This window comes from Conger conger, chromosome 6, assembly GCF_963514075.1.
Source record: "Conger conger chromosome 6, fConCon1.1, whole genome shotgun sequence".
Lineage (NCBI taxonomy): Eukaryota > Metazoa > Chordata > Actinopteri > Anguilliformes > Congridae > Conger > Conger conger.
The window spans coordinates 5327538-5353312 of NC_083765.1; the positions used below are offsets into that span (position 1 = coordinate 5327538).

Here is a 25775-nt window from a genome sequence, read left to right on the forward strand (position 1 = left end):
CTTCCAGTGCAGATGTTTCCACGCTCTTCCAAAGGGCTGAAGAGGCAGAAAAGGGACTGGCTCATTCCCCCCATCAACTTCCCAGAGAACGACAGAGGCCCCTTCCCCAAACAGATGGTGCAGGTAGGTGCCCGGCGCTTTGGTTTGCCCATTTCAGTTTGGTTATAACTCAGTCAGGTTTTACTGACCGACGCCTGGTTGCTTTTGTGTTCACAGATCAGATCCAGCAGGGATAAGGAAGTGCCGGTGCATTACAAAATCACTGGGCCTGGGGCAGATCAGCCCCCTGTTCAGCTGTTCTACATTGACCAAACCTCTGGCTGGCTCAGTGTCACACAGCCTTTGGACCGAGAGAGGCAAGATAAATATAAAGTGAGTTGTTGGGTTTTTTTGTCCCCAAGAACATAAAAACATTTTTTTGTGTTTGGTTGAGTCCCAGCTGCAACTTCAGGCCAGTGTAGTCCATCTATTCAGGAAGGCTGGGGATCACATGCCTGTGTCAGTCAATCACTTCTTCGATCAAAGTTTTTAGCAGCTATTGGTCAATGATCAATGATAGAATCGAGGGTACATTTCTGCACTACACACGTGTCAGTAAAACTGTTGTATTGTCTGTCTTCAAATGTCATTTTATAATAATTTATGTTTTTTTGTTTAATACCCTCAATTTTTAATCTTTTTCTCTCTCCTTGGTACCCTCTTCCCCCTCTCTAGCTCTTTGCTCACGCTGAAGCAGTGGGTGAAACTACTGCGGCCGAGGATCCCATGGAAATGATCATCTCTGTGATCGATCAGAACGATGAGAGACCCAAATTCACTGAAGAAACCTTTCTTGGCGAGTTAGCTGAAGGATCCAAAGCAGGTAGCCTCATCTCAGGGCAAATGTCAGTATGGTACAACAGAAGCATAGTCTTTGACAGCAGTAGCAATATTCACTAGCTGGGTTGACTGCTCAAGATCCATTATCACAAACGGCCATGGTGGTGTTGTTCTGTTGAATTAGATACATTTTTGTTTAATTGCTCATGCTGATATTAATTTGCATTCATTCATTTTCCCTCTTAAGGTTTTGAATTTATGAAGGTGACCGCTGTTGATCTAGATGAATCTGGTTCAGCTAATTCTGACATTAGATACAGAATTGAGAGCCAAGACCCAGAGAGTCCATTACGAGAGATGTTCTTTATTAACCCTCTAACTGGAGGGATCCAACTGAAGTCAGAGGGGCTGGACAGAGAGGTATGCAATCCACTTATAACAGGATCTATATGAAAAAACGACAATGATTTTAAGAAAATGTAAAAAAGCGAATCCAGTGAGAGAACCATTTTACTTTTCCTTTTGCAGAACTTTCCTAAATATACATTGGTAATTAGCGCTGCTGATATGGAGGGGAACGGCCTCTCAACCACCTGCAATGCAAGCATCACAGTAACCAACAGCAACGACAACGCTCCTCAGTTTGTCCCAAATTCAGTAAGTGAGCTTTAACTGGGACTTTTCAGTTATGTGAAGTGTGCTATTCAAGTCTTTCCTATCCATAATGTGGTGGGTTGTGCAGTTTCTGTTAATGTTAAAGAAGCATCCTTTAAGTTGAATTGTGTCTTCTACTTTGTGTAACACACATTCTGTAAACTTTCTCTTCCATAGTACACAGTGACTGTCCCTGAGAATGAAGTGGGTGCCCTAGTGGTGAAAATGCCAGTGACTGATGGGGATGAACCTCACACACCAGCATGGTCAACTAAATACAAGATTATTGAAGGAGACAATGGAGGGTTCTTCAATGTTACCACTGGACCCAGCAAGCTGGAGGGCATTATTACTACAGTCAAGGTGAATATCCATGCTCTGGAGACCAAACATCTCAAAGGATCTTTGATCCACAAAATAGTTAATCTGCTTCAGCACCAAGCTTTTGTCAGACTGTTGCAAATTTTAAATAATTTATACATTATTAATTGTATATTTTCTGTCCCCAATCAGGGCCTTGATTTTGAGAAGAACGCAAAGTACACCTTGTTGGTCACCTTGGAGAATGATGCCCCGTTTGTCACCAATCTGCCAACCTCCACTGCCACAGTTATTGTGAACGTGGAGGATGTGAACGAGGCCCCAGTGTTTAATCCAGTTGAGAAGGTGGTCATTAAACCAGAGAACCTGGAAACTGGTGCTGACATAATTGCATATACAGCAACTGACCCTGACATGGCAAAAAATCAGAAAGTATGGTAAGAAAATATTTCTGGGAATGCAACATTTAGCACAGCAGCGTTCACACTGAATAACCTGAATCAGGTTCACTGGTATTTCTGTACCTTCCTTAGCCCGCATTGCTCGCTTAGGCTAATCAACTGTAAGTCACTTTGGATAAAAGCTTCAGCTAAATAACTGTAATGTACACACCGCCTGCCAGCCAGCTGATTATTTTCTCACAGCAACCACAAGCTGTGTGCGCTTACCACTAAAGTGTAGCTAATGCTTAGTTTACCTGAAAGCGATATAGGGTCTTGCACGGAGAGTTATTGCACTTTGTGTAAATCCACTGCAGCCAGTGGTGTATTATATGAAAGTCTACAAACTAGTGGTTGAGAAAGAACAGAAACAAGCAATTGAGTATTTTTTTCCCTGTAGGTATAAATCGGTCGTTGATCCGGCTGCATGGCTGAACGTCAATAGAGAGAGTGGACTTATCAAAGTGAGCAGCCCCATGGATAGAGAATCTCCCTTTGTCAAAGGGGGCAGATACCGGGCCCTCATCCTGGCCATTGATGACGGTATATATATATATTTAGAAATATATATATATATATATATATATATATATATATATATATATATTGTTGACCATTGATGCTTCCTTGTATCCATTCAGTACTGTGAACTAAGACCTGCCTCTTTTTTTCATAGGTGATGTCCCTGCAACGGGAACCGGGACTCTGCTGATCGAGCTGGAAGATGTAAATGACAATGCTCCCACAATCAAGGAGAGGGCGATCACGATCTGTAACCAAGAATCTCAAACTGTGACGCTGTCCGTCACCGACCGAGACGGGCCTGGATTCACCTCCCCTTTCCGGGTGGAACTACAGGGAAGGAGCGCGAACAACTGGACCGCTCGCATGAATGGCACAAGTAAGCAAGCCTGTTTACCAGATTTAGCTTTAGCGCCATCTGTCAGGTTCTGTGTTTTCTGTTATCTGTTTTGTCTAAGTTCTTCGCGTTTTTGTTAATTGTTACCCTTGTGTTTTGATTCGACTCTTTGTCTTTGGACTCCCTTTGGTTTTTTGGTTAGTGCTTTTGGTTTCTGATTTTGTTTCTTCGCCTGTTTGGACTACCTGTTTGTTTTCTGCCTGTGACCGCGACCATTCTCTGGATTATCTGTGTTGTTACCGTTTGCCTGGATACCGAACTTTTGCCTGGACTATCGATTACGAACTGCCTGTCCTGTACCATTCCTGTTTGCTGATTCTCGACCCCTGCCTGACTTTAACTTGAGCTTTTGTGGTCTCACTATTGGGTTCGTTGATCTGGCCAAACATGAACCCAGCAAGCCCAACCCCGACCCAGGAGACGTTGAGACTGCAGGGACAACGACTTGGAGTGTGTGACACCGAGCTTCATTCCCTGAACCAGGACTTGGCCCACCTTCAGCACCAGATGGCCACTTTGGCTAACTCTCTGGCCGGCGCTCAAGTTCCTCAACCTCTGTCAGTTCCCATCCAGAGCCCTGTCTGCCCCCACCTGAACACTATGATGGAGATCCTCGATCCTGCAGCTCGTTCCTGTCCCAGTATTCACTGATTTTAAAAGTACAGCCGACCGAACGTTCCCGAGTGGCATACTTCGCCCTCTTCAAATCAACCATGAAGAGGGTCTTCGACCGGGCTGTTTCGGGACCTGCTGCCACACGTCGATTCTTTTGCATCTGCCAGGGTAACCGCTCCGTATGGTAAATGGTTGGCTTTTATATAGGGCCTTTATCCAAAGTGCTGTACAATTGATGCTTCTCATTCACCCATTCATACACACACTCACACACCGACGGCGATTGGCTGCCATGCAAGGCACCGAGCCATGTCGCCCGTATCTGACTATTCCATTGAGTTCCAGACCCTGGCAGCCTGAGCCGGTTGGGGACACACTGAACATCTTGGAGCATTCTACAACAGACCATCACAACAGATTCTCGACGAGTTGACCGCCTGTGAGTGCCTCTGCCTGTACTGCCTGGTCATTGTCTGAACATGTGTCTGTTAAAAGACAACGCCCATCAGTGAACAAGGGGGTCCTGATGGGTGCCACCATGGATCCATCCCCTTCAGCCTCCTGTTCCACCCTGCTCGCCATCACCTCCTGGGAGAGGGGTGATGACTTTAAGCCCAACTCTGGTCCGTTGACTTGGAATATCCACCACCACACTCACCCAAGCTCTCCGCACCAACGCGCCCCCTGGTGCGACCCCTGGCCGAAGCCAGCACTGTAACCACTCCTGCCAGACTTCTGATCTCCAGGAATCACCAGGAGGAGATCTCTTTCTACGGAATGAAATCACCCCTCATTCCTGTGATTTTGGGCAAACCCTGGCTTCTCCAGCACAACCTCCAAGTGGACTGGGTCCAGGGAACCATAACCGGCTGGAGCCCCAACTGTCACCAGTCCTGCTATTCCTGAGACCCCTCCTGACCTGTCCCCCATCCCGCTCGTCTACCACGAAGTCCGTCAGGTGTTCTGCAAGTCCTGGGCCTGCTCCCTACCTCCTCTCCACTTGTGAGATTGTACTGTAAGGGAAACACCAGCAGTTCATGACTGAAAGATTGTGAGAGCTGTGTTTGAAGAAGACGTTGAGAGCAGCAATATAGAGGCTATACCACAAGATGCAAACCACTCATCAGTAGCAAGAATTTGGAAAGAAGTACAGAGATGAGCCACAAAAATGTTCAGGAACAAAGTGTTACGGACTGATGAGACCATGATTAACCTACCAAAGTAATGGAAAGACCAAAGTGTGGAGAAGGGGATCTGCTCATGATCTAAAACATACGAGCTCATCTGTGAAGCACAGTGGAGGAAGTGTCATGACTTGGGCTTGCATGGGTGCTTCAGGAGTGGGCTCTTCATTGATGATCACTAGACTTTAACCCAATTGAGCATGTATTTCACCTCCTGAAGAGGAGATTGAAGGAAGAAACAACTGAAAGAAGATGCAGTAGAAGCCTGGAAAGGCATCACAAAAGAAGAAAGCTAAAGTTTGGTGATGTCGATTGGTCTCAGGCTTAGTGCAGTTATTGCAAGCAATAAAGTCTTATTTACTTTCATTTACTAAAATACTCTCTGGTCTAATACTTCTGATACCAAAGTTGCTATGTTCTAAGTAGTTTAACACGTCTCGGTGTAAATTCCAGGAAATAAAAAGTTGAATGTGATTTCAGCTTTTATCTCAACCCCAGATGTATTCAGTGTATTGTAAACTTCTGTTCCCATAACAGAAACTTGACTGTTTCATTTATTTGTTCCAGAGACGGGCATAATACTTGGACTGAGAACCTATTTGGAAGAGAATGACTACACTGTTATCCTCCGCGTATATGACAGCCAGGGACTGTTCCAGGACAACACCATTACTGCCACTGCAACTTGGGAAGCCTGCATAACTAGGGGTTCTTTTTGCATCAGACCGACTTAGAATTACCGTCTGAGGTCACTTTAAATTGACATGAATTGGCATCTGTGTTCATGATAATATCAGTGATTATCAGACGTTCTTGATCAAGATATAATCTCATGTATTTTTGCATTGATATTCTTGCTGTATTGTATTATGTGCTTTGGGCTAAGAATTTTATTATAAGAATTTCTATGCTATTTTTGACAACAACAAAAAAATCTGCTTGAGCAGATTCTTTTATTTCTTTTTTTGAGCAAATGATTGCAAATTCATTGTAATTTTTCTAAAATTAATATACTTTTCTAAATATTTTTACCATTTACACTTCTTTTTTTTAACACAATTTACTTTTGCTCACATTTTAATTGGAGCTACAATTGTTTGGAAAAATATGAAATCAACAAAAGACAGATATGGGAAAATGTAGTATAGTAGGATGTGATAGATATACTTTACATAACCCTTGAGTTAAAACTAAATACACATTAAAGTGTCAGACTAGTCAATGCTGACAGGAAGGTGACAGTAATGCTAATAACAACGCATTACAACAGTAGTATGCAGAAGAGCATCTCTGAACACACAACACATCAAACCTCTGAGTGGATAGGCTACAGCAGCAGAAGACCAATAAGTCAAAAAGTCTAATAAATACCTAATAAAATGCTCCCTGAGTGTAAATTGTAATGGTTAGATGTTATTTTTCCTAAGCTATTTTTGAATGTATTAGAATAGAAAAAAGTTGAACAACAAGTTTTCTTGCACATCCTCCAGTGTGGAGCTGTCATATAAAAACACATCTTTGGAGAAAAGCAATACTGATGTCAGTGAGAGAATCAAGAGAGAGGGCTGAAAATGTCTTTGTTCCTCAGGTTTGCCTGTGTGGTTTCTTTTGCTGTCTCGCAGAATCGATAGAAGTACACAGTACTGCTATGGATGTGAAAATCTAATAAATACCTAATAAAGTGCTCACTGAGTGTAAGTATGGTGTGACCTGCTCCATCATTTTGGGTTCTATTCGATTGTGAAGAGGAGGATCTCGGCTTTCTTGTAATATTTCTAATAATAACATAATTTCTAAAAAATAACTTTTTACTGTACATTTTCAGCAAGATCAGCTCATTTCAAACTGTGTTTTTGAGAATAATTGTCTCCAAAGTCTGTGTCTGTCCATGTTAGATTTGACAAAAATGATTGTTGCGACTCACAACAGAATGCATTTCCTCATGATTAGTATTCAAATAATATAAAGACTGACATAATTGGTTAAAGTATACATTTCACAATGTCATCTGTATTTGCGTTCTCCTGGTACATACCTTCACAGCTCTGATTAGTGGGTCAGAAGGCCAGCAAGCCAAGCATCATTGCAAAGGGGCGGCTTGTAGCGTAGTGGTTAAGGTACATGACTGGGAAGCCACAATACGATCTGCACAGCTGTTGGGCCCTTGAGCAAGGCCCTTAACCCTGCATTGCTCCAGGGGAGGATTGTCTCTTGCTTAGTCTAATCTCTGGATAAGAGCGTCTGCCAAATGCCAATAATTTAATGTGATAGTTCTGTCCACAGAGCCCACTAGAGTGCTGAATAAACAGAATTAGATTACCTCTTCCGTCTGTGGTTTCACAGTGCGCCTGTTTAAGCTTAATCGCCTGTTAGTCTCATCACACGCCACTTCCTCTACACAGATTAAAAGTGTGATCTATATATTGTTTGTTTACTGACCTCTAGTGTTTTCTGTTTTTCTTGCATTCAGATTTATTCTTGAGCCCTCCCACTTTGCACAGCTGTGGTCAATCACCTTAATGACAACCTTAGGTGTATATATACTACTGCTGTTTGTTTCTCTTTTCATGTCTGCCCTGATGAAGGCCACTATTTGGCCGAAACACCAAACTGCAAACGCGGTTTCATGATTACTTCCCAGAGACATCGAGTGAACATGAACAGTGGGTGCGCGATCCCTTTGGAATCGACCTCGAAAGCGCTGTGTTGCCATGTAATGAAGAGAATCCGCTGATTGAGCTTTCATGCGACCAGACGCTGGTGCAGTGTCACGGCTGAGTATTCCTCCTTGGCTATCCGTGCAATTAAAATCTTACTGCCCTTCAGCACTACTTACCTCTGTGAAAGTGGATTCTCCACTCTGGTCCAGCTCAAGTCCAAGCAAAGAAACAGGTTGGACACCGAACATGATCTATGTGTAGCTCTGTCTACCATAGTGCCTGATTTTGAGTCTCTGATCAGATCTGAAAAGCATCCCCAATTCTCTCATTAATGATCCTAAAACAGCCTAGGCCTAATTTGCTGAATTGTTAAAACAGCCTGTTCTGGTCTTTTCATTGTAAATCTGGTCATTGTAAAAGGAGGTAGGCCCACCTAATATTATTTGCAGTGTTCACTCACATCCAGTTCATACAGTGTGATGTCAAATCTAAATGGATTAAATGTTTGAGTATTTTCCCAATGATTTAATATTTTAATACAAATGCCAATGTAATATCATATGTGCAGTAATATTTTAGTAATATTTTAGAAATAAAATAAGTTGTCTTGAATGTAAAAAAAAAAAGTTGGTCGCGACCTAATGACCATAGGGAATTGTAGGTCCCAAGGCCAGACCAGTTAAGAACCACTGGTCTAGTACACATGGAAAAATATGCTGAAGCATGATAAAAAGGGTGTCAGGGTTTTAGTCCATTTATGGTGTTTGGATGTTTCTTGGCTAAAGGTTGTGTCCAGATATTAAAAATTTGGGCTGAATAGAATAAATAAATAATAAATGTACTACTACATGGCTCAGGCAGTAAGAGCAGTCGTCTGGCAGTCGGAGGGGTTGCCGGTTCGATCCCCCGCCCGGGCTGTGTCGAAGTGTCCCTGAGCGAGACACCTAACCCCCAAATGCTCCTGACGAGCTGGTCGGGGCCTTGCATGGCAGCCAATCGCCGTCGGTGTGTGAGTGTGTGTATGAATGGGTGAATGGAGAAGCATCAATTGTACAGCGCTTTGGATAAAGGCGCTATATAAATGCCTGCCATTTACCATTTACTATCAGGAACTAAAGGGCTTCTTCCGCCTTTCAGGCCACCAGCTGCCTCAATAGCTACATTTTTTACAGACACCACAGAAGAAGAACAGAAGACAGCAGACGGTTCAGAGAAGCGGAGAGAATAGTTTCACTCATCAAATGGGTCCTGAAATATACTATGAAGTTATCCTTCTCTTCATGCATGTAAGTCTGAGCTCCACTGCCACTTACTCTGTTGTAATTTGTCATGGACACAATTTTTTTAAATATGCAGTTGTCAGTTTCAGACATTTGACCGTTAATTTAAAGCCTGGTTCATGAATTAGATCTAGATCTTTGTGTACCCCTTTGTCCTGCTGTGACCACAAATCAAAATGAATATAATTTAACTTATTTTGTGCTTTATTGTATGCCTTTTACCATTATTGGCATTGCTTGTATACTGTGTTGTGGTGTGCTGTGTCGTAATGACTAGACTAACTAGACCATCTGTGGTTTCACAGTGCATCTGTTTAAGCAATCTTAGCACATTCCACTTCCTCAAAACGAATGAAAAGTGTGATTTCAGTGGTATTGCATGATCGTTGGTGCAGTCGATAGAGTTTACTCAGAATGGTGCGAAAAACAAAAAGCAACTGTGTTGTGCCGCGTTGTGTTTTAATGATTAGACTCTGCCTCGCAAAGAAAATCTAACGCAATTGCAAGTAACAGAAGCAATGGATTGTATTAAAGGTTCATAATCAAAGTTGTTGGCAATGACTATTCAGAATAACACATTAAAGGCTTGTCCAAGAAGCTATAATGACAGACAAAAATGCCAAGCCAATTTAACATATTGTTAAAATTTTGAAATTTCACCAAAGATGACATTTGGTCTGAAAAACAGCTGAACCTCTTGACCATGTCCGCATGCTTTTATGCATTTTGTTGCTGCCACATGATTGTATGATTAAAATTCACTTAACAAGTCTACCTAATAAAGTGCTCACTAAGGGTTCAGTTTACCATATATAGTATGCTACTATGTCACTTCAAAATCTTTTTATAGATAGTGAAGTGGAATGGTTTTCCACTCTAAACCTTCCAAATTTCTATATATTTTAGTAAGTTATGGGCATCTTTGCTACTTTTGTTTATGTTAGAAAATACTTCATAAAACTTAAGTGACACACAAAGGTTTTGCAGTATTTTGCCAACCACAATTTCTTTTCAGCAAAGTAATTCCGCTGTAATTCCGTTGTGTTGTGAAAAAAACTAAACCTATTACCTCACACCTCAGGGCTGGGCTACAGGTATACCAGAAGAGACTGTACCATGGCAACCGAGCAACACATCCATTAACACGGACACAACCCAACTTCTCAATAAAGGTATGTAAGCTGTAAATTAACTAAAGGCAAGGGGCTACCCCATCACTGCAAGCCCCCCCCCCCCCCAAAAAAAGGCCATTTGCCATAATAAATTAAATATACAAATTAGTCTCATAAAATAAAACAACTGCCTGTTGCTGTGTCTGGTAAAGCATCAGTTCTGTCAATAATGTCACAGCTGCTGCCTGTCTCACTCCATCCATCCATCCATTATCTTAACCTACTTATCCTGAACAGGGTTGCAGGGGGGCTGGAGCCTATCCCAGCATACATTGGCCGAAAGGCAGGAATACAACCTAGACAGGTTGCCAGTCCATCGCAGGGCACACACACCATTCACTCACACACTCATACCGATGGGCAATTTAGACTCTCCAATCAGCCTAACCTGCATGTCTTTGGACTGTGGGAGGAAACCGGAGTACCCGGAGGAAACCCACGCAAACACAGGGAGAACATGAAAACTCCTCACAGAGAGGCCCTGGCTGACAGGGATTCGAACCCAGGACCTCCTTGCTGTGAGGCAGCAGTGCTACCCACTGCACCATCCGTGCCGCCTGAGTGAAATTAATTTTCACAAAATAGGCTTAACTTGTGAGGCACGAATAGCCGCCAAAAACCAGCAGATGGCGGTAGCATGCAGATCCTATTTATAATCCTATATTGTGTCTTTCATTTTAAATCCAAGTACTAAACTAATGTTAAATACTACTCTTTTTTTTTTTTTTATAGAGACAAATGTAAAACTTGGACCCAAATTCTCAGATGGCCCAAAGAAGATGTCCACAGACACAGTGATTTCTGAACCTGGAGACAGTCAGCATGACCATCAACACAAGGTGGGCAGCATCACTCCTGTGCAGGTCAGGATCACTCCTGTGCACACACACACACACGCACACGCACACACACACACAAACACGTACATGCACAGGCATGTACGCACACACGCACTCTTTTAGGTGCTGTTACGATGAGCTGATATTGGTATTAATTTGATTGCAATACTTCCTCAGCCTCAGCACTCTGCAGCTCTTCCAGTGCTGATGTTTCCACGCTCTTCCAAAGGGCTGAAGAGGCAGAAGAGGGACTGGGTCATTCCCCCCATCAACTTCCCAGAGAACGACAGAGGCCCCTTCCCCAAACAGATGGTGCAGGTAGGTGCCCGGCGCTTTGGCTTGCCCATTTCAGTTTGGTTACAACTCAGTCAGGTTTTACTGACTGATGCCTGGTTGTTTTTGTGTTCACAGATCAGATCCAGCAGGGATAGGGAAGTGCCGATGCATTACAAAATCACTGGGCCTGGGGCAGATGAGCCCCCTGTTCAGCTGTTTAAAATTGACCGAGACTCTGGCTGGCTCAGTGTCACACAGCCTTTGGACCGAGAGAGGCAAGATAAATATAAAGTGAGTTGTTGTTTTGCTTTTTTTTCCCAGGAACATAAAAGCATTTTTTGTGTTTGGTTGAGTCCCAGCTGCAACTTCAGGCCAGTGTAGTCCATCTATTCAGGAAGGCTGGGGATCATATGCTTGTGTCAGTCAATCACTTCTTTGATCAGGATTTTTAGCAACTATTGGTCAATGATCAATGATAGAATCGAGGGTACATTTCTGCACTACACACGTGTCTGTAAAACTGTTGTATCGTCTGTCTTCAAATGTAATTTTATGTTTCGTTTTTTTGTTTAATACCCTCGATTTTTAATCTTTTTCTCTCTCCTTGGTACCCTCTTCCCCCTCTCTAGCTCTTTGTTCACGCTGAAGTAGTGGGTTCAACTGCTGCAGCCGAGGATCGCATGGAATTTATCATCTCTGTGATCGATCAGAACGATGAGAAACCCAAATTCACTGAAGAAACCTTTCTTGGCGAGTTAGTTGAAGGATCCCAAGCAGGTAGGCTCATCTCAGGGCAAATGTCAGTATGGTACAACAGAAGCATAGTCTTTGACAGCAGTAGCAATATTCACTAGCTGGGTTGACTGCTCAAGATCCATTATCACAAACGGCCATGGTGGTGTTGTTCTGTTGAATTAGATACATTTTTGTTTAATTGTTCATGCTGATATTAATTTGCGTTCATTCATTTTCCCTCTTAAGGTTTCGAATTTATGAAGGTGACCGCTGTTGATCTAGATGAACCTGGTTCAGCTAATTCTGACATTAGATACAGAATTGTGAGCCAAGACCCAGAGAGTCCATCACCAAATATGTTCTTTATTAACCCTATAACTGGAGGGATCCAACTGAAGTCAAAGGGGCTGGACAGAGAGGTATGCGATCCACTTATAACAGGATATATTTGAAAAAACGACAATGATTTTAAGAAAATGTAAAAAAGCGAATCCAGTGAGAGAACCGTTTTGCTTTTCCTTTTGCAGAACTTTCCTAAATATACATTGGTAATTAGCGCTGCTGATATGGAGGGGGACGGCCTCTCAACCACCTGCAAAGCAAGCATCACAGTAACCGACAGCAACGACAACGCTCCTCAGTTTGACCCAAATTCAGTAAGTGAGCTTTAACTGGAACTTTTCAGTTATGTGAAGTGTGCTATTCAAGTCTTTCCTATCCATAGTGTGGTGGGTTGTGCAGTTTCTGTTAATGTTAAAGAAACATCCTTTAAGTTGAATTGTGTCTTCTACTTTGTGTAACACACATTCTGTAAACTTTCTCTTCCATAGTACACAGTGACTGTCCCTGAGAATGAAGTGGGTGCCCTAGTGGTGAAAATGCCAGTGACTGATGGGGATGAACCTCACACACTAGCCTGGTCAACTAAATACAAGATTATTGAAGGAGACAATGGAGGGTTCTTCAATGTTACCACTGGACCCAGCAAGCTGGAGGGCATTATTACTACAGTCAAGGTGAATATCCATGCTCTGGAGACCAAACATCTCAAAGGATCTTTGATCCACAAAATAGTTAATCTGCTTCAGCACCAAGCTTTTGTCAGACTGTTGCAAATTTTAAATAATTTATACATTATTAATTGTATATTTTCTGTCCCCAATCAGGGCCTTGATTTTGAGAAGAATGCAAAGTACACCTTGTTGGTCACCGTGGAGAATGATGCCCCGTTTGTCACCAATCTGCCAACCTCCACTGCCACAGTTATTGTGAACGTGGAGGATGTGAACGATGCTCCGGTGTTTAATCCATTCGAGAAGGTGGTCATTAAACCAGAGAACCTGGAAGTTGGTGCTGACATAATTGCATATACAGCAACTGACCCTGACATGGCAAAAAATCAGAAAGTATGGTAAGAAAATATTTCTGGGAATGCAACATTTAACACAGCAGCGTTCACACGGAATAACCTGAATCAGGTTCACTGGTATTTCTGTACCTTCCTTAGCCCGCATTGCTCGCTTAGGCTAATCAACTGTAAGTCACTTTGGATAAAAGCTTCAGCTAAATAACTGTAATTGAGACGGGTGCGTGGGGGTTGGACCCAAAATGCACGACTCAGAAACAATAGTAAGATAAAGTCCCGTTAGGGCTTTATTCGGGACGAGTCCCAGGAGCGTAGTCAACACAAGCAATGTCCATACACGAAGATCCAGCCAAACAAATACAAAACAAACAAAAAGCACGGTGCCGAGGGAAGAGGCAAACTCGTAGTCGGTAGGCGTGCAGGGAGGTCCGGTAGCAGGGGAGCTGTCAGCGGGGCAGATGAACAGGCGGACGGCAGGCAGAGGCGTAGTCGTGGGCGAAGCGGGAGTCGAAACCATGAAACAATCAGCGGGGCAAAAGTACAAAAACGGTAGGCGGGGACGTAGTCAAGAAACAAAACGAAGGTCACAAAACAGAAATCAATAATCGATGGTCAGTAAACAGGCGTGGATCGTAACGTGTAACCAAACAGTAAATAACGCTCAAGAGTTGCGTGGAAAACAGAGGCAGACAATTTCGCAGTGAACAGTTGCGTGACTGGGCTATAAATGCAGGTGTAGACAGGTGTAGACAATTAGTTAGAGCGTAGCAAGGAAATGGAAAACAGGTGCGATGGATGACAAGTTTAACAAGGAGATTAGTAATCGTTAGTAATAAACCTATCCTGCCCTAGCATTAGTAAATTAGTAAATGACATGCACGAGAAACGTAAGGTAACATGAACACATGATTAGTCTTGTTAGTTTCTACCCAATCCTGACCTAGCGTTAGTAGTTTTAGTAAATAGACAAATAGAAACATTAGGGGAGTGAAGGACAGAACGAGAGAGAGAGAGAGAGAGAGAGAGAGAAAAGGCGGAACGCAAGGTTTGCGGAAAAACATGTAAAAGTGTATGCATAACAACGACCAGTTAACGTAACAATAAACATACATCGAAACATAACACAAAGCGAAACTAAGACGATAATCACTCAACATAACCAGGTAATATAATCGTAACGAAACATAACTAGACATGACGAGAAAATAAATCGTAACAAGAAATAAACTAAACAACATGACGAACCTAGACTAACATAATACATGATAAGACACTACGTGACTAAGACAACATGAAAAAACATAAATCAACATAAAACATGGTGAGACAGACCTGAAACGTGACAGGACCCCCCCCTTAACGACCGACTCCTGGCGGTCCTTGGAATTTATCAGGGTGGTCACGATGGAAGTCTCTGATGAGTGATTTGTCCAGAATGAGACTGGGAGCGACCCAGGAACGCTCCTCAGGGCCATAGCCCTCCCAGTCAACCAAGTATTGCACCCCACGGCCCCTCTTACGAATGTTCAAGAGTTTCTTAACAGTGAATGCGGGGTGGTTGTCAATAATGCGGGGGGGAGGTGGTGGGGGATCCGGGGGACATATGGGGTGAGAGGATACAGGTTTAATACATGAGACATGGAATGTGGGGTGAATCTTAAGGGAAGCAGGGAGTGACAATCTTACAGAGGAAGGATTGATGATCTTGTGGATTTTAAAGGGACCAATAAAGCGGGGTTGTAGCTTGTGAGAGGTGGCTTGGAGGGGAATGTCCTTAGTGGACAACCAGACGGAGTCACCTGGTTTGTAGGCTGGAGCTGGAGTGCGGTGGCGATCAGCAAAACGCCGATTGCGGTCTGCCGTGCTTAGCAGCGCGGCCTTGGCATCCCTCCAAACCTTGGCGCACCGTTTCATGTGGATGGCGAGGGAGGGAACAGCGATCTCGGCTTCGTGGTCAGGGAACAGTGGAGGTTGGTAGCCCAGGGAGACCTCAAAAAGTGATTTCCCGGTGGCAGCGCAGGGTAAAGTGTTGTGAGCGTACTCGACCCAGGTAAGCATCTTGCTCCAGCCGGCTGGGTTCTTGGCCGATACGCAGCGTAGAGCGGCCCCCAGGTCCTGATTGGCCCTCTCAGTTTGGCCATTGGATTGAGGGTGGTAGCCCGAAGAGAGGCTAGCTGTGGCCCCGAGGGCCACGCAGAACGCTTTCCAGACTTGGGAAATGAATTGGGGGCCGCGGTCCGATACGATGTCTGATGGAAGTCCGTGGATGCGGAACACCTCTCTCACCAGAACATCCGCGGTCTCTTGGGCGGTGGGCAATCCAGCCAGGGGGATGAAGTGTACCGCTTTGCTGAATCGGTCCACCACCGTCAGGATGGTGGTGTTACCCTCGGAAAGGGGAAGTCCGGTCACAAAGTCCACTCCGATGTGACTCCAGGGTCGGCTGGGCACCGGCAATGGTTGAAGCAGTCCAGCAGGGGCCTGGTGAGATGCTTTGCTTCTGGCGCATGTGGTGCAAGCCTTGATGAAGCGTCTGGTGTCGGGGATCATGGCACTCCACCAGAATCTCCGCTTCAGCACCGCCAAGGTGCGGGTAAAGCCGGGATGGCAGGAGAGGAGGGATGAATGGGCCCATTGCAGCACCTGTGTCCGAGCGGCTGAGGGGACGTATAGGCGTAATCCGGGGTTGGACCTGGGATCGGGATCCTCCCGTAGAGCCCTCTGGATCACCGCCTCGATCTTCCATGTGACAGATCCGATGGTGCAGGAGGTAGGAAGGATGTTCTCGGGGATCTCACGCTCAGAACAGGTGTTGAATTGACGGGACAGGGCATCGGGCTTAACGTTCTTTGAACCTGGACGGTATGTCAGAGAGAAGTTGAACCTCCCGAAGAACAGCGCCCATCTCGCCTGTCGAGAATTCAGCCTTTTGGCTGTCTGGAGGTATGCCAGGTTCTTGTGGTCGGTCCAAACGATGAACGGCTTCTCGGCCCCCTCCAGCCAATGTCTCCACTCCTCCAGCGCCAGTTTGACTGCCAGCAGCTCACGGTTTCCAACGTCGTAGTTCCTCTCCGCCGGGGACAGCTTCTTGGAGAAGAAGGCGCAGGGGTGTAGTCGGTTGTCAGCGGCCGCCACCTGAGAGAGCACTGCTCCCACCCCTGTGTCGGAAGCATCCGTCTCGACCACAAACTGGCGGGTGGGGTCGGGGTGTACCAGGATGGGAGCGGAAGCGAACAGTCTCTTGACCTTGGTGAAGGCCGTCTCAGCTTCGGGGCTCCACCGGAATGGCACCGCTGGGGACGTGAGCTTGGTTAGAGGGGAGACCACTTGGCTATAGGAACGGATGAACCTTCGGTAGAAATTGGCGAATCCCAAGAAGCGCTGGAGTTGCTTGCGTGAGGTGGGTGTGGGCCAGTCGGTGACCGCCAGAATCTTCTTGGGATCCGCCCTGATCTGTCCCTTCTCAAGGATAAACCCAAGGAACTCAACTGTGTCGGAGTGGAAGACGCACTTCTCTGCCTTGACAAACAATTTGTTCTCTAGAAGCCTTTGTAAAACCTGCCTGACGTGGTTTTCATGATCCTTGGCATTAGTGGAGTAGATCAAGATGTCATCCAGGTAGACGAACACATGGCGACCCAACAAGTCCCGAGGAAAGTCATTCACCAGGGCCTGGAACACAGCAGGAGCATTGGTGAGGCCGAATGGCATGACCAGGTATTCAAAGTGTCCGAGAGAGGTATTGAAGGCGGTCTTCCATTCATCGCCCTCAGGGATCCGGACCAGGTGGTACGCGTTGCGAAGATCCAGCTTGGTGAAGATGGTGGCCTCGTGAAGTGGGTGGAACGCGGAGTCCATCAGGGGCAGAGGATACTTGTTCCTCACCGTGATGTTGTTCAGCTCCCTGTAGTCGATGCACGGGCGTAGGGAGCCATCCTTCTTCTGGACGAAGAAGAATCCCGCACCGACGGGAGAGGAAGAAGGGCGAATTAGTCCGTTAGCCAGGCAGTCACGGATGTATGTCTCCATAGCCTCCCTTTCAGGTCTGGAGACGTTGTAAAGGCGACTTGAGGGAAGTGACGAACCAGGAAGGAGCTCGATGGCGCAGTCGTAGGGTCGATGAGGCGGCAGAGACTGCGCTTGTATCTTGGAGAATACTGCGCCCAGGTCATGGTAAGGTGTGGGAACCCTTTCCAGGGAGGGCTTGGGAGTCTGTGGTGGAGCTGGTGCTCCCTCTGCTGGTGGTGGAGCGGAACGCAGGCAGGACAGATGACATCTAGAATCCCAGGCTTGAACTTGATTGGAACTCCAGTTGATCGTGGGGTTGTGTTTCTGGAGCCAGGGTAATCCCAAGATGAGTTGGTCATTGGGGGACTGGATGACGCGGAACTGGATCATCTCTCGATGGTTCCCAGAAATGACCAGTTGACAGGGAATAGTAATGTGCGTCATGCGGCAGAAAGTCCTTCCATCCAGCGACCGCGCATTCTCAGGGTGGGGTAGAGGGAGGGTGGGGATGTTCAGTTCGGACACCAACACTTTGTCGATGAGATTGGCGTCCGCTCCAGAATCCACCAACGCGTTAATCCGGGTTGTTCTGTCGGGAAGAATCAACAGCGTGGTGAGCGTGGGACGATGGTTCTCTCTGTCAGCACCCTCATGCCTGTCGACTGCTCTCACCTCTACTGGTCGCCTGGTCCTGAAGGAGCACCGAGCCTGGGTATGACCCGGCCTCCCACAGTAGAAGCACGAACCGGTGGTTCTGCGGCGTGCTCGTTCCTCGGAAGAGACCCTGGTACCGGCCTGGGACAGGTCCATGGGTTCGGATCCCTCCGACTGCTGCTCCTCTCGTCGAGGACTTGGGCCCTGCCTGGGGTACGGGTTGCCGGGAAGGATCGGTCTCTCCGACCGGCGTTGTCTGGCGCGGTTGTCCAGGCGGATCGTGGTGCGCACAAGTTGGTCGAGCTGGGTGATGGGGTCCAGTCGCGCCAACTCGTCCTGGAGCGTCTCGCTCAGGCTGGCCAGGAAGAGATTCGCCAAAGCTGCATCGTTCCAACTAGTAGCTGCTGCGAGGGTGCGGAAGTCGATGGAGTGGTCTGCCGCGGTCTTCCGTCCCTGGCGCAGAGCAATCAGTCTCTGGGATGGCTCCTGGTCGCTGGATGCGTGTTGGAACACCTTTCGAATCTCGTCGGCGAAGACTGGGTAACGAGGAGGGAAAGAATCCCCGGACCACACCGCCGTAGCCCAATCCAACGCCCTCCCCTTGAGTAGTCCCATCACATAGCCAATCCGACGGTCATCGCTGTTGTAGGTCTGGGGCTGTTGTTTGAATACAAACTCGCATTGGAGTAGGAACGCCTTGCACCTTTCAGGTTCTCCACCGAACCTCTCCGGGGGGGGTTGTTGGGGCTCCCGGAATTGCCAGGCTCCCGAGGGGTTGACCGCCGGGGAAGTGGGTGGGTGGGTGGGTTCCTCCCGTGGTTGTGGCAGGACCGCAACGGCGAGCCTCCTCATCTCTGCACACAGTTCACGAATCTCTAGGTGAAGCTCGGAGATTCCTTGTGAATGCTGCCGGACGATGGCTCCTTGTTCCTGGAGGGCGTGGAACATGGCAGTTGAGTCAGCAGGGTCCATAGTGGCGAAATTGTTCTGAGACGGGTGCGTGGGGGTTGGACCCAAAATGCACGACTCAGAAACAATAGTAAAATAAAGTCCCGTTAGGGCTTTATTCGGGACGAGTCCCAGGAGCGTAGTCAACACAAGCAATGTCCATACACGAAGATCCAGCCAAACAAATACAAAACAAACAAAAAGCACGGTGCCGAGGGAAGAGGCAAACTTGTAGTCGGTAGGCGTGCAGGGAGGTCCGGTAGCAGGGGAGCTGTCAGCGGGGCAGATGAACAGGCGGACGGCAGGCAGAGGCGTAGTCGTGGGCGAAGCGGGAGTCGAAACCATGAAACAATCAGCGGGGCAAAAGTACAAAAACGGTAGGCGGGGACGTAGTCAAGAAACAAAACGAAGGTCACAAAACAGAAATCAATAATCGATGGTCAGTAAACAGGCGTGGATCGTAACGTGTAACCAAACAGTAAATAACGCTCAAGAGTTGCGTGGAAAACAGAGGCAGACAATTTTGCAGTGAACAGTTGCGTGACTGGGCTATAAATGCAGGTGTAGACAGGTGTAGACAATTAGTTAGAGCGTAGCAAGGAAATGGAAAACAGGTGCGATGGATGACAAGTTTAACAAGGAGATTAGTAATCGTTAGTAATAAACCTATCCTGCCCTAGCATTAGTAAATTAGTAAATGACATGCACGAGAAACGTAAGGTAACATGAACACATGATTAGTCTTGTTAGTTTCTACCCAATCCTGACCTAGCGTTAGTAGTTTTAGTAAATAGACAAATAGAAACATTAGGGGAGTGAAGGACAGAACGAGAGAGAGAGAGAGAGAGAGAAAAGGCGGAACGCAAGGTTTGCGGAAAAACATGTAAAAATGTATGCATAACAACGACCAGTTAACGTAACAATAAACATACATCGAAACATAACACAAAGCGAAACTAAGACGATAATCACTCAACATAACCAGGTAATATAATCGTAACGAAACATAACTAGACATGACGAGAAAATAAATCGTAACAAGAAATAAACTAAACAACATGACGAACCTAGACTAACATAATACATGATAAGACACTACGTGACTAAGACAACATGAAAAAACATAAATCAACATAAAACATGGTGAGACAGACCTGAAACGTGACAGTAATGTACACACCGCCTGCCAGCCAGCTGATTCTTTTCTCACAGCAACCACAAGCTGTGTGCGCTTACCACTAAAGTGTAGCTAATGCTTAGTTTACCTGAAAGCGATATAGGGTCTTGCACGGTATCAGGCCTGGTCTTGAAATCCCCCAGAGTTTCTGCCTCTAATGACCTGGCAAGTTATTGCACTTTGTGTGGGGAAAAATACATCCTAATAAATCCGCTGCAGCCAGTGGTGTATTAAATGAAAGTCTACAAACTAGTGGTTGAGAAAGAATAGAAACAAGCAATTGAGTATTTTTTTCCCCCTGTAGGTATAAATCGGGCGATGATCCAGCTGGATGGCTGAACGTCAATAGAGAGACTGGACTTATCAAAGCGAGGAGCCCCATGGATAGAGAATCTCCCTTTGTCAAAGGGGGCAGATACCGGGCCCTCATCCTGGCCATTGATGACGGTATATATATATTTATACATATAATTATTTTTTTTCTTTAACCATTAATTCTTCCTTGTATCCATTCAGTACCGTGAACTAAGACCTGCCTCTTTTTTTCATAGATGATGCCCCTGCAACGGGAACCGGGACTCTGCTGATTGAGCTGGAAGATGTAAATGACAACGCTCCCACAATCGAGGAGAGGGCGATCACGATCTGTAACCAAGAATCTCAAACTGTGACGCTGTCCGTCACCGACCGAGACGGGCCTGGATTCACCTCCCCTTTCCGGGTGGATCTACAGGGAATGAGCGCGAACAACTGGACCGCTCGCATGAATGGCACAAGTAAGCAAGCCTGTTTACCAGATTTAGCTTTAGCGCCATCTGTCAGGTTCTGTGTTTTCTGTTTTCCGTTCTGTATAAGTGAGCGTTTTTGTTTATTGTTACCCTTCTGTTTTGATTCGACCCGCTGTCTTTGAACTCCCTTTGGTTTATCGGTTAGTACTTTTGGTTTCTGATTTTGTTTCTTCGCCTGTTTGGACTACCTGTTTGTTTTCTGCCTGTGACCGCGACCATTCTCTGGATTACCTGTGTTGTTACCTTTTGCCTGGATACCAAACTTTTGCCTGGACTATCGATTACGAACTGCCTGTCCTGTACCATTCCTGTTTGCTGATTCCCTGCCTGTATGATCTACGATGAACTTAAAGACTTTAACTTGAGCTTTTGTGGTCTCACTATTGGGTTCGTTGATCTGGCCAAACATGAACCCAGCAAGCCCAACCCCGACCCAGGAGACGCTGAGACGGCAGGGACAACGACTTGGAGTGCGTGACACCGAGCTTCATTCCCTGAACCAGGACTTGGCCCACCTTCAGCACCAGATGGCCACATTGGCTAACTCTCTGGCCGGTGCTCAAGTTCCTCAACCTCTGTCAGTTCCCATCCAGAGCCCTGTCTGCCCCCGCCTGAACACTATGATGGAGATCCTCGATCCTGCAGCTCGTTCCTGTCCCAGTATTCACTGATTTTAAAAGTACAGCCGACCGAACGTTCCCGAGTGCCATAGTTCGCCCTCTTCAAATCAGCCATGAAGAGGGTCTTCGACCGGGCTGTTTCGGGACCTGCTGCCACACGTCGATTCTTTTGCATCTGCCAGGGTAACCGCTCCGTATGGTAAATGGTAAATGGTTGGCTTTTATATAGCGCCTTTATCCAAAGTGCTTCTCATTCACCCATTCATACACACACTCACACACCGACGGCGATTGGCTGCCATGCAAGGCACCGAGCCATGTCGCCCGTATCTGACTATTCCATTGAGTTCCAGACCCTGGCAGCCTGAGCCGGTTGGGGACACACTGAAAATCTTGGAGCATTCTACAACAGACCATCACAACAGATTGACCGCCTGTGAGTGCCTCTGCCTGTACTGCCTGGTCATTGTCTGAACATGTGTCTGTTAAAAGACAACGCCCATCGGTGAACAAGGGGGTCCTGATGGGTGCCACCATGGATCCATCCCCCTCAGCCTCCTGTTCCACCCTGCTCGCCATCACCTCCTGGAAGAGGGGTGATGACTTTAAGCCCAACTCTGGTCCGTTGACTTGGAATATCCACCACCACACTCACCCAAGCTCTCCGCACCAACGCGCCCCCTGGTGCGACCCCTGGCCGAAGCCAGCACTGTAACCACTCCTGCCAGACTTCTGATCTCCGGGAGTCACCAGGAGGAGATCTCTTTCTACGTAATGAAATCACCCCTCATTCCTGTGATTTTGGGCAAACCCTGGCTTCTCCAGCACAACCTCCAAGTGGACTGGGTCCAGGGAACCAAAACCGGCTGGAGCCCCAACTGTCACCAGTCCTGCTATTCCTGAGACCCCTCCTGACCTGTCCCCCATCCCGCTCGTCTACCACAAAGTCCGTCAGGTGTTCTGCAAGTCCTGGGCCTGCTCCCTACCTCCTCTCCACTCGTGAGATTGTACTGTAAGGGAAACACCAGCAGTTCATGACTGAAAGATTGTGAGAGCTGTGTTTGAAGAAGACGTTGAGAGCAGCAATATAGAGGCTATACCACAAGATGCAAACCACTCATCAGTAGTAAGAATTTGGAAAGAAGTACAGAGATGAGCCACAAAAATGTTCAGGAACAAAGTTTTATGGACTGATGAGATCATGATTAACCTACCAAAGTAATGGAAAGGCCAAAGTGTGGAGAAAGGGATCTGTGAAGCACAGTGGAGGAAGTGTCATGACTTGGGCTTGCATGGGTGCTTCAGGAGTGGGCTCTTCATTGATGATCACTAGACTTTAACCCAATTGAGCATGTATTTCACCTCCTGAAGAGGAGATTTAAGGAAGAAACAACTGAAAGAAGACGCAGTAGAAGCCTGGAAAGGCATCACAAAAGAAGAAAGCAAAAGTTTGGTGATGTCAATTGGTCTCAGGCTTAGTGAAGTTATTGCAAGCAAGGAATATTCTACCAAATATTAAGTGTTATTTACTTTAATTTACTTAAATACTCTCTGTTCTAATATTTTTGCTCACCTACAAATAGGGTGGTCTGATACCAAAGTTGCTAGGTTCTAAGTAGTTTAACACGTCTAGGTGTAAATGCCAGGAAATAAAAAGTTGAATGTGATTTCAGCTTTTATCTCAACCCCAGATGTATTCTGTGTATTGTAAACTTTCATTTATTTGTTCCAGAGACGGGCATAATACTTGGACTGAGAACCTATTTGGAAGAGAATGACTACACTGTTATCCTCCGCGTATATGACAGTCAGGGACTGTTCCAGGACAACACCATTACTGCCACTGCAACTTGGGAAGCCTGCATAACTAGGGGTTCTTTTTGCATCAGACCGACTTAGAATTACCGTCTGAGTTCACTTTAAATTGACATGAATTGGCATCTGTGTTCATGATCAATTTAATATCAGTGATTATCAGACGTTCTTGATCAAGATATAATCTCATGTATTTTTGCATTGATATTCTTGCTGTATTGTGTGCTCTGGGCTAAGAATTTTATTATAAGAATTTTTAAAAAAGAAGGTTTTTTCAATAAGCATGCTTGAGCAGATTCTTTTATTTCTTTTTTTGAGCAAATGATTGCAAATTCATTGTAATAAGACATTATAATTTTTTCTATAATTATCTAAATATTTTTACCATTTACACTTCTTTTCATTTACACAATTTACTGTTCTTTTGCTCACATTTTAATTGGAGCTACAATTGTTTGGAAAAATATGAAAACAACAAAAGACAGATATGGGAAAATGTAGTATAGTAGGATGTGATATATATACATTACATTACATTATTACATTATTGGCATTTGGCAGACGCTCTTATCCAGAGCAACGTATAACAAAGTGCATAGCCATAACCAGGGAAAAGTTCGCTGAAAAGACCCTAGAGGGAAGTTCAATTTCAACTGCTACCTGTACAACAAAGATAAGGACGAGGGCCTTTTTTTTTTCTTTTTTTTTTTTTTGAGAACAAAGAAACAAAGAAACAGAGCAAAAGTGACCAAAGTTAACTATCCAAACACTGCTTACCTAGCCAAACTAAAAATACCGATACACAAAGCAAGTCACAGAGACAACAATTAAGGTTCACAGGGAGGTAGGGAGGGATGGGGAGAGGTGCTGCTTGAAGAGGTGTGTCTTCAGCTTGCGCTTGAAGGTGGGGAGAGATTCTACAGTTCTGACCTCAACGGGGAGTTCGTTCCACCACCGTGGAGCCAGAACAGACAGTAGTCGTGAGCGTGATGTGGAGGTTCTGAGAGGGGGAGCCAAGCGGCCTGTGGAGGCTGTATACTTTGTATATACTTTACATAACCCTTGAGTTAAAACTAAATACATATTAAAGTGTTCAATATGTTTTCAATAAGAAGAATACATTTGAGTATGTTTAAGTAAATGTAATCCATAGGGTCACTCATGCAGGAATGGTCTCTCTTGGCAAGATATTCGCTTCCTCTTTGTGGAACATCAACAGATGTTTAAGCGGTGGTTCGCAGTGACGAAGTAGCTCAGCTAGTGGAACGCGGTGCCTTTCAATAGGACAGCTTTCGGGAAATGTATTTTTTTTTCTAAATTCTAAATCGGTGTCCTTGAACTACTCCATTGCTTGTCCGCATAATGGCTTCCTTGACTTTAATTGTCACAACTCAGGTCCACAGTCTGACGATGGCCAATCACAGCCTCCAAAGGCAACCAAAACCCAAGAATCAGGACTAGATCCTGAAAGCTCTATTATGCCAGAAAAACCTGTGAAGCAGAACCAGAGACAAAACCAAGAAAATGTTTTTATGAAATGGTGGTTGTAGTATCTCAGAAACTGCTGATCTCCTGTAATTCATTCATTCATGCACACTAGTCACTAGAGGTGCAGAAAAGTCAAAACATTTAGTGAGCAGCAGTTCTGTGGGCCAAAATGCGGTGTTAATGAGACAGGTCAGAGGAGAAGGGTCAGACTAGTCAATGCTGACAGGAAGGTGACAGTAATGCTAATAACGCATTACAACAGTAGTATGCAGAAGAGCATCTCTGAACACACAACGCATCAAACCTCTGAGTGGATAGGCTACAGCAGCAGAAGACCAATAACTGAAAAAAACAAGTCTAATAAATACCTAATAAAATGCTCCCTGAGTGTAAATTGTAATGGTTAGATGTTATTTGTTATTTGATGTTAACTATTTTTGAATGTATTAGAATAGAAAAATGTTGAACAAGAGTGCAGTTTTCTTGCACATCCTCCAGTGTGGAGCTGTCATATAAAAACACATCTTTGGAGAAAAGCAATACTGATGTCAGTGAGAGAATCAAGAGAGATGGCTGAAAATATCTTTGTTCCTCAGGTTTGCCTGTGTGGTTTCTTTTGCTGTCTTGCAGAATCGATAGAAGTACACAGTACTGCTATGGATGTGAAAATCTAATAAATACTGAATAAAGTGCTCACTGAGTGTAAGTATGGTGTGACCTGCTCCATCATTTTGGGTTCTATTCGATTGTGAAGAGGAGGATCTCGGCTTTCTTGTAATATTTATAAACTTTTTACTGTACATTTTCAGCAAGATCAGCTCATTTCAAACTGTGTTTTTGAGAATAATTGACTCCAAAGTCTGTCTGTCCATGTTTGATTTGACAAAAATGATTGTTGCGACTCACAACAGAACGCATTTCCTCATGATAAGTATTCAAAGACTGACATAATTGATTAAAGTATACATTTCACAATGTCATCTGTATTTGCTTTCTC

At 45.3% G+C, this 25775-nt stretch overlaps 1 protein-coding gene across 1 annotated transcript; it reads left to right on the top strand.

Moving 5' to 3' along the window:
• On the top strand, positions 1-25417 carry LOC133130506 (B-cadherin-like; the record flags this gene model as incomplete). The annotated part of the gene is made up of 11 exons (XM_061245147.1): positions 1-123; positions 217-372; positions 715-862; positions 12161-12333; positions 12442-12570; positions 12745-12930; positions 13081-13325; positions 20372-20514; positions 20619-20843; positions 23208-23320; positions 25409-25417. Coding segments are annotated over 11 exons (1650 nt in total), but the record flags the coding sequence as incomplete, so codon positions are not given.
• Between the last annotated feature and the right edge of the window lie 358 nt (positions 25418-25775).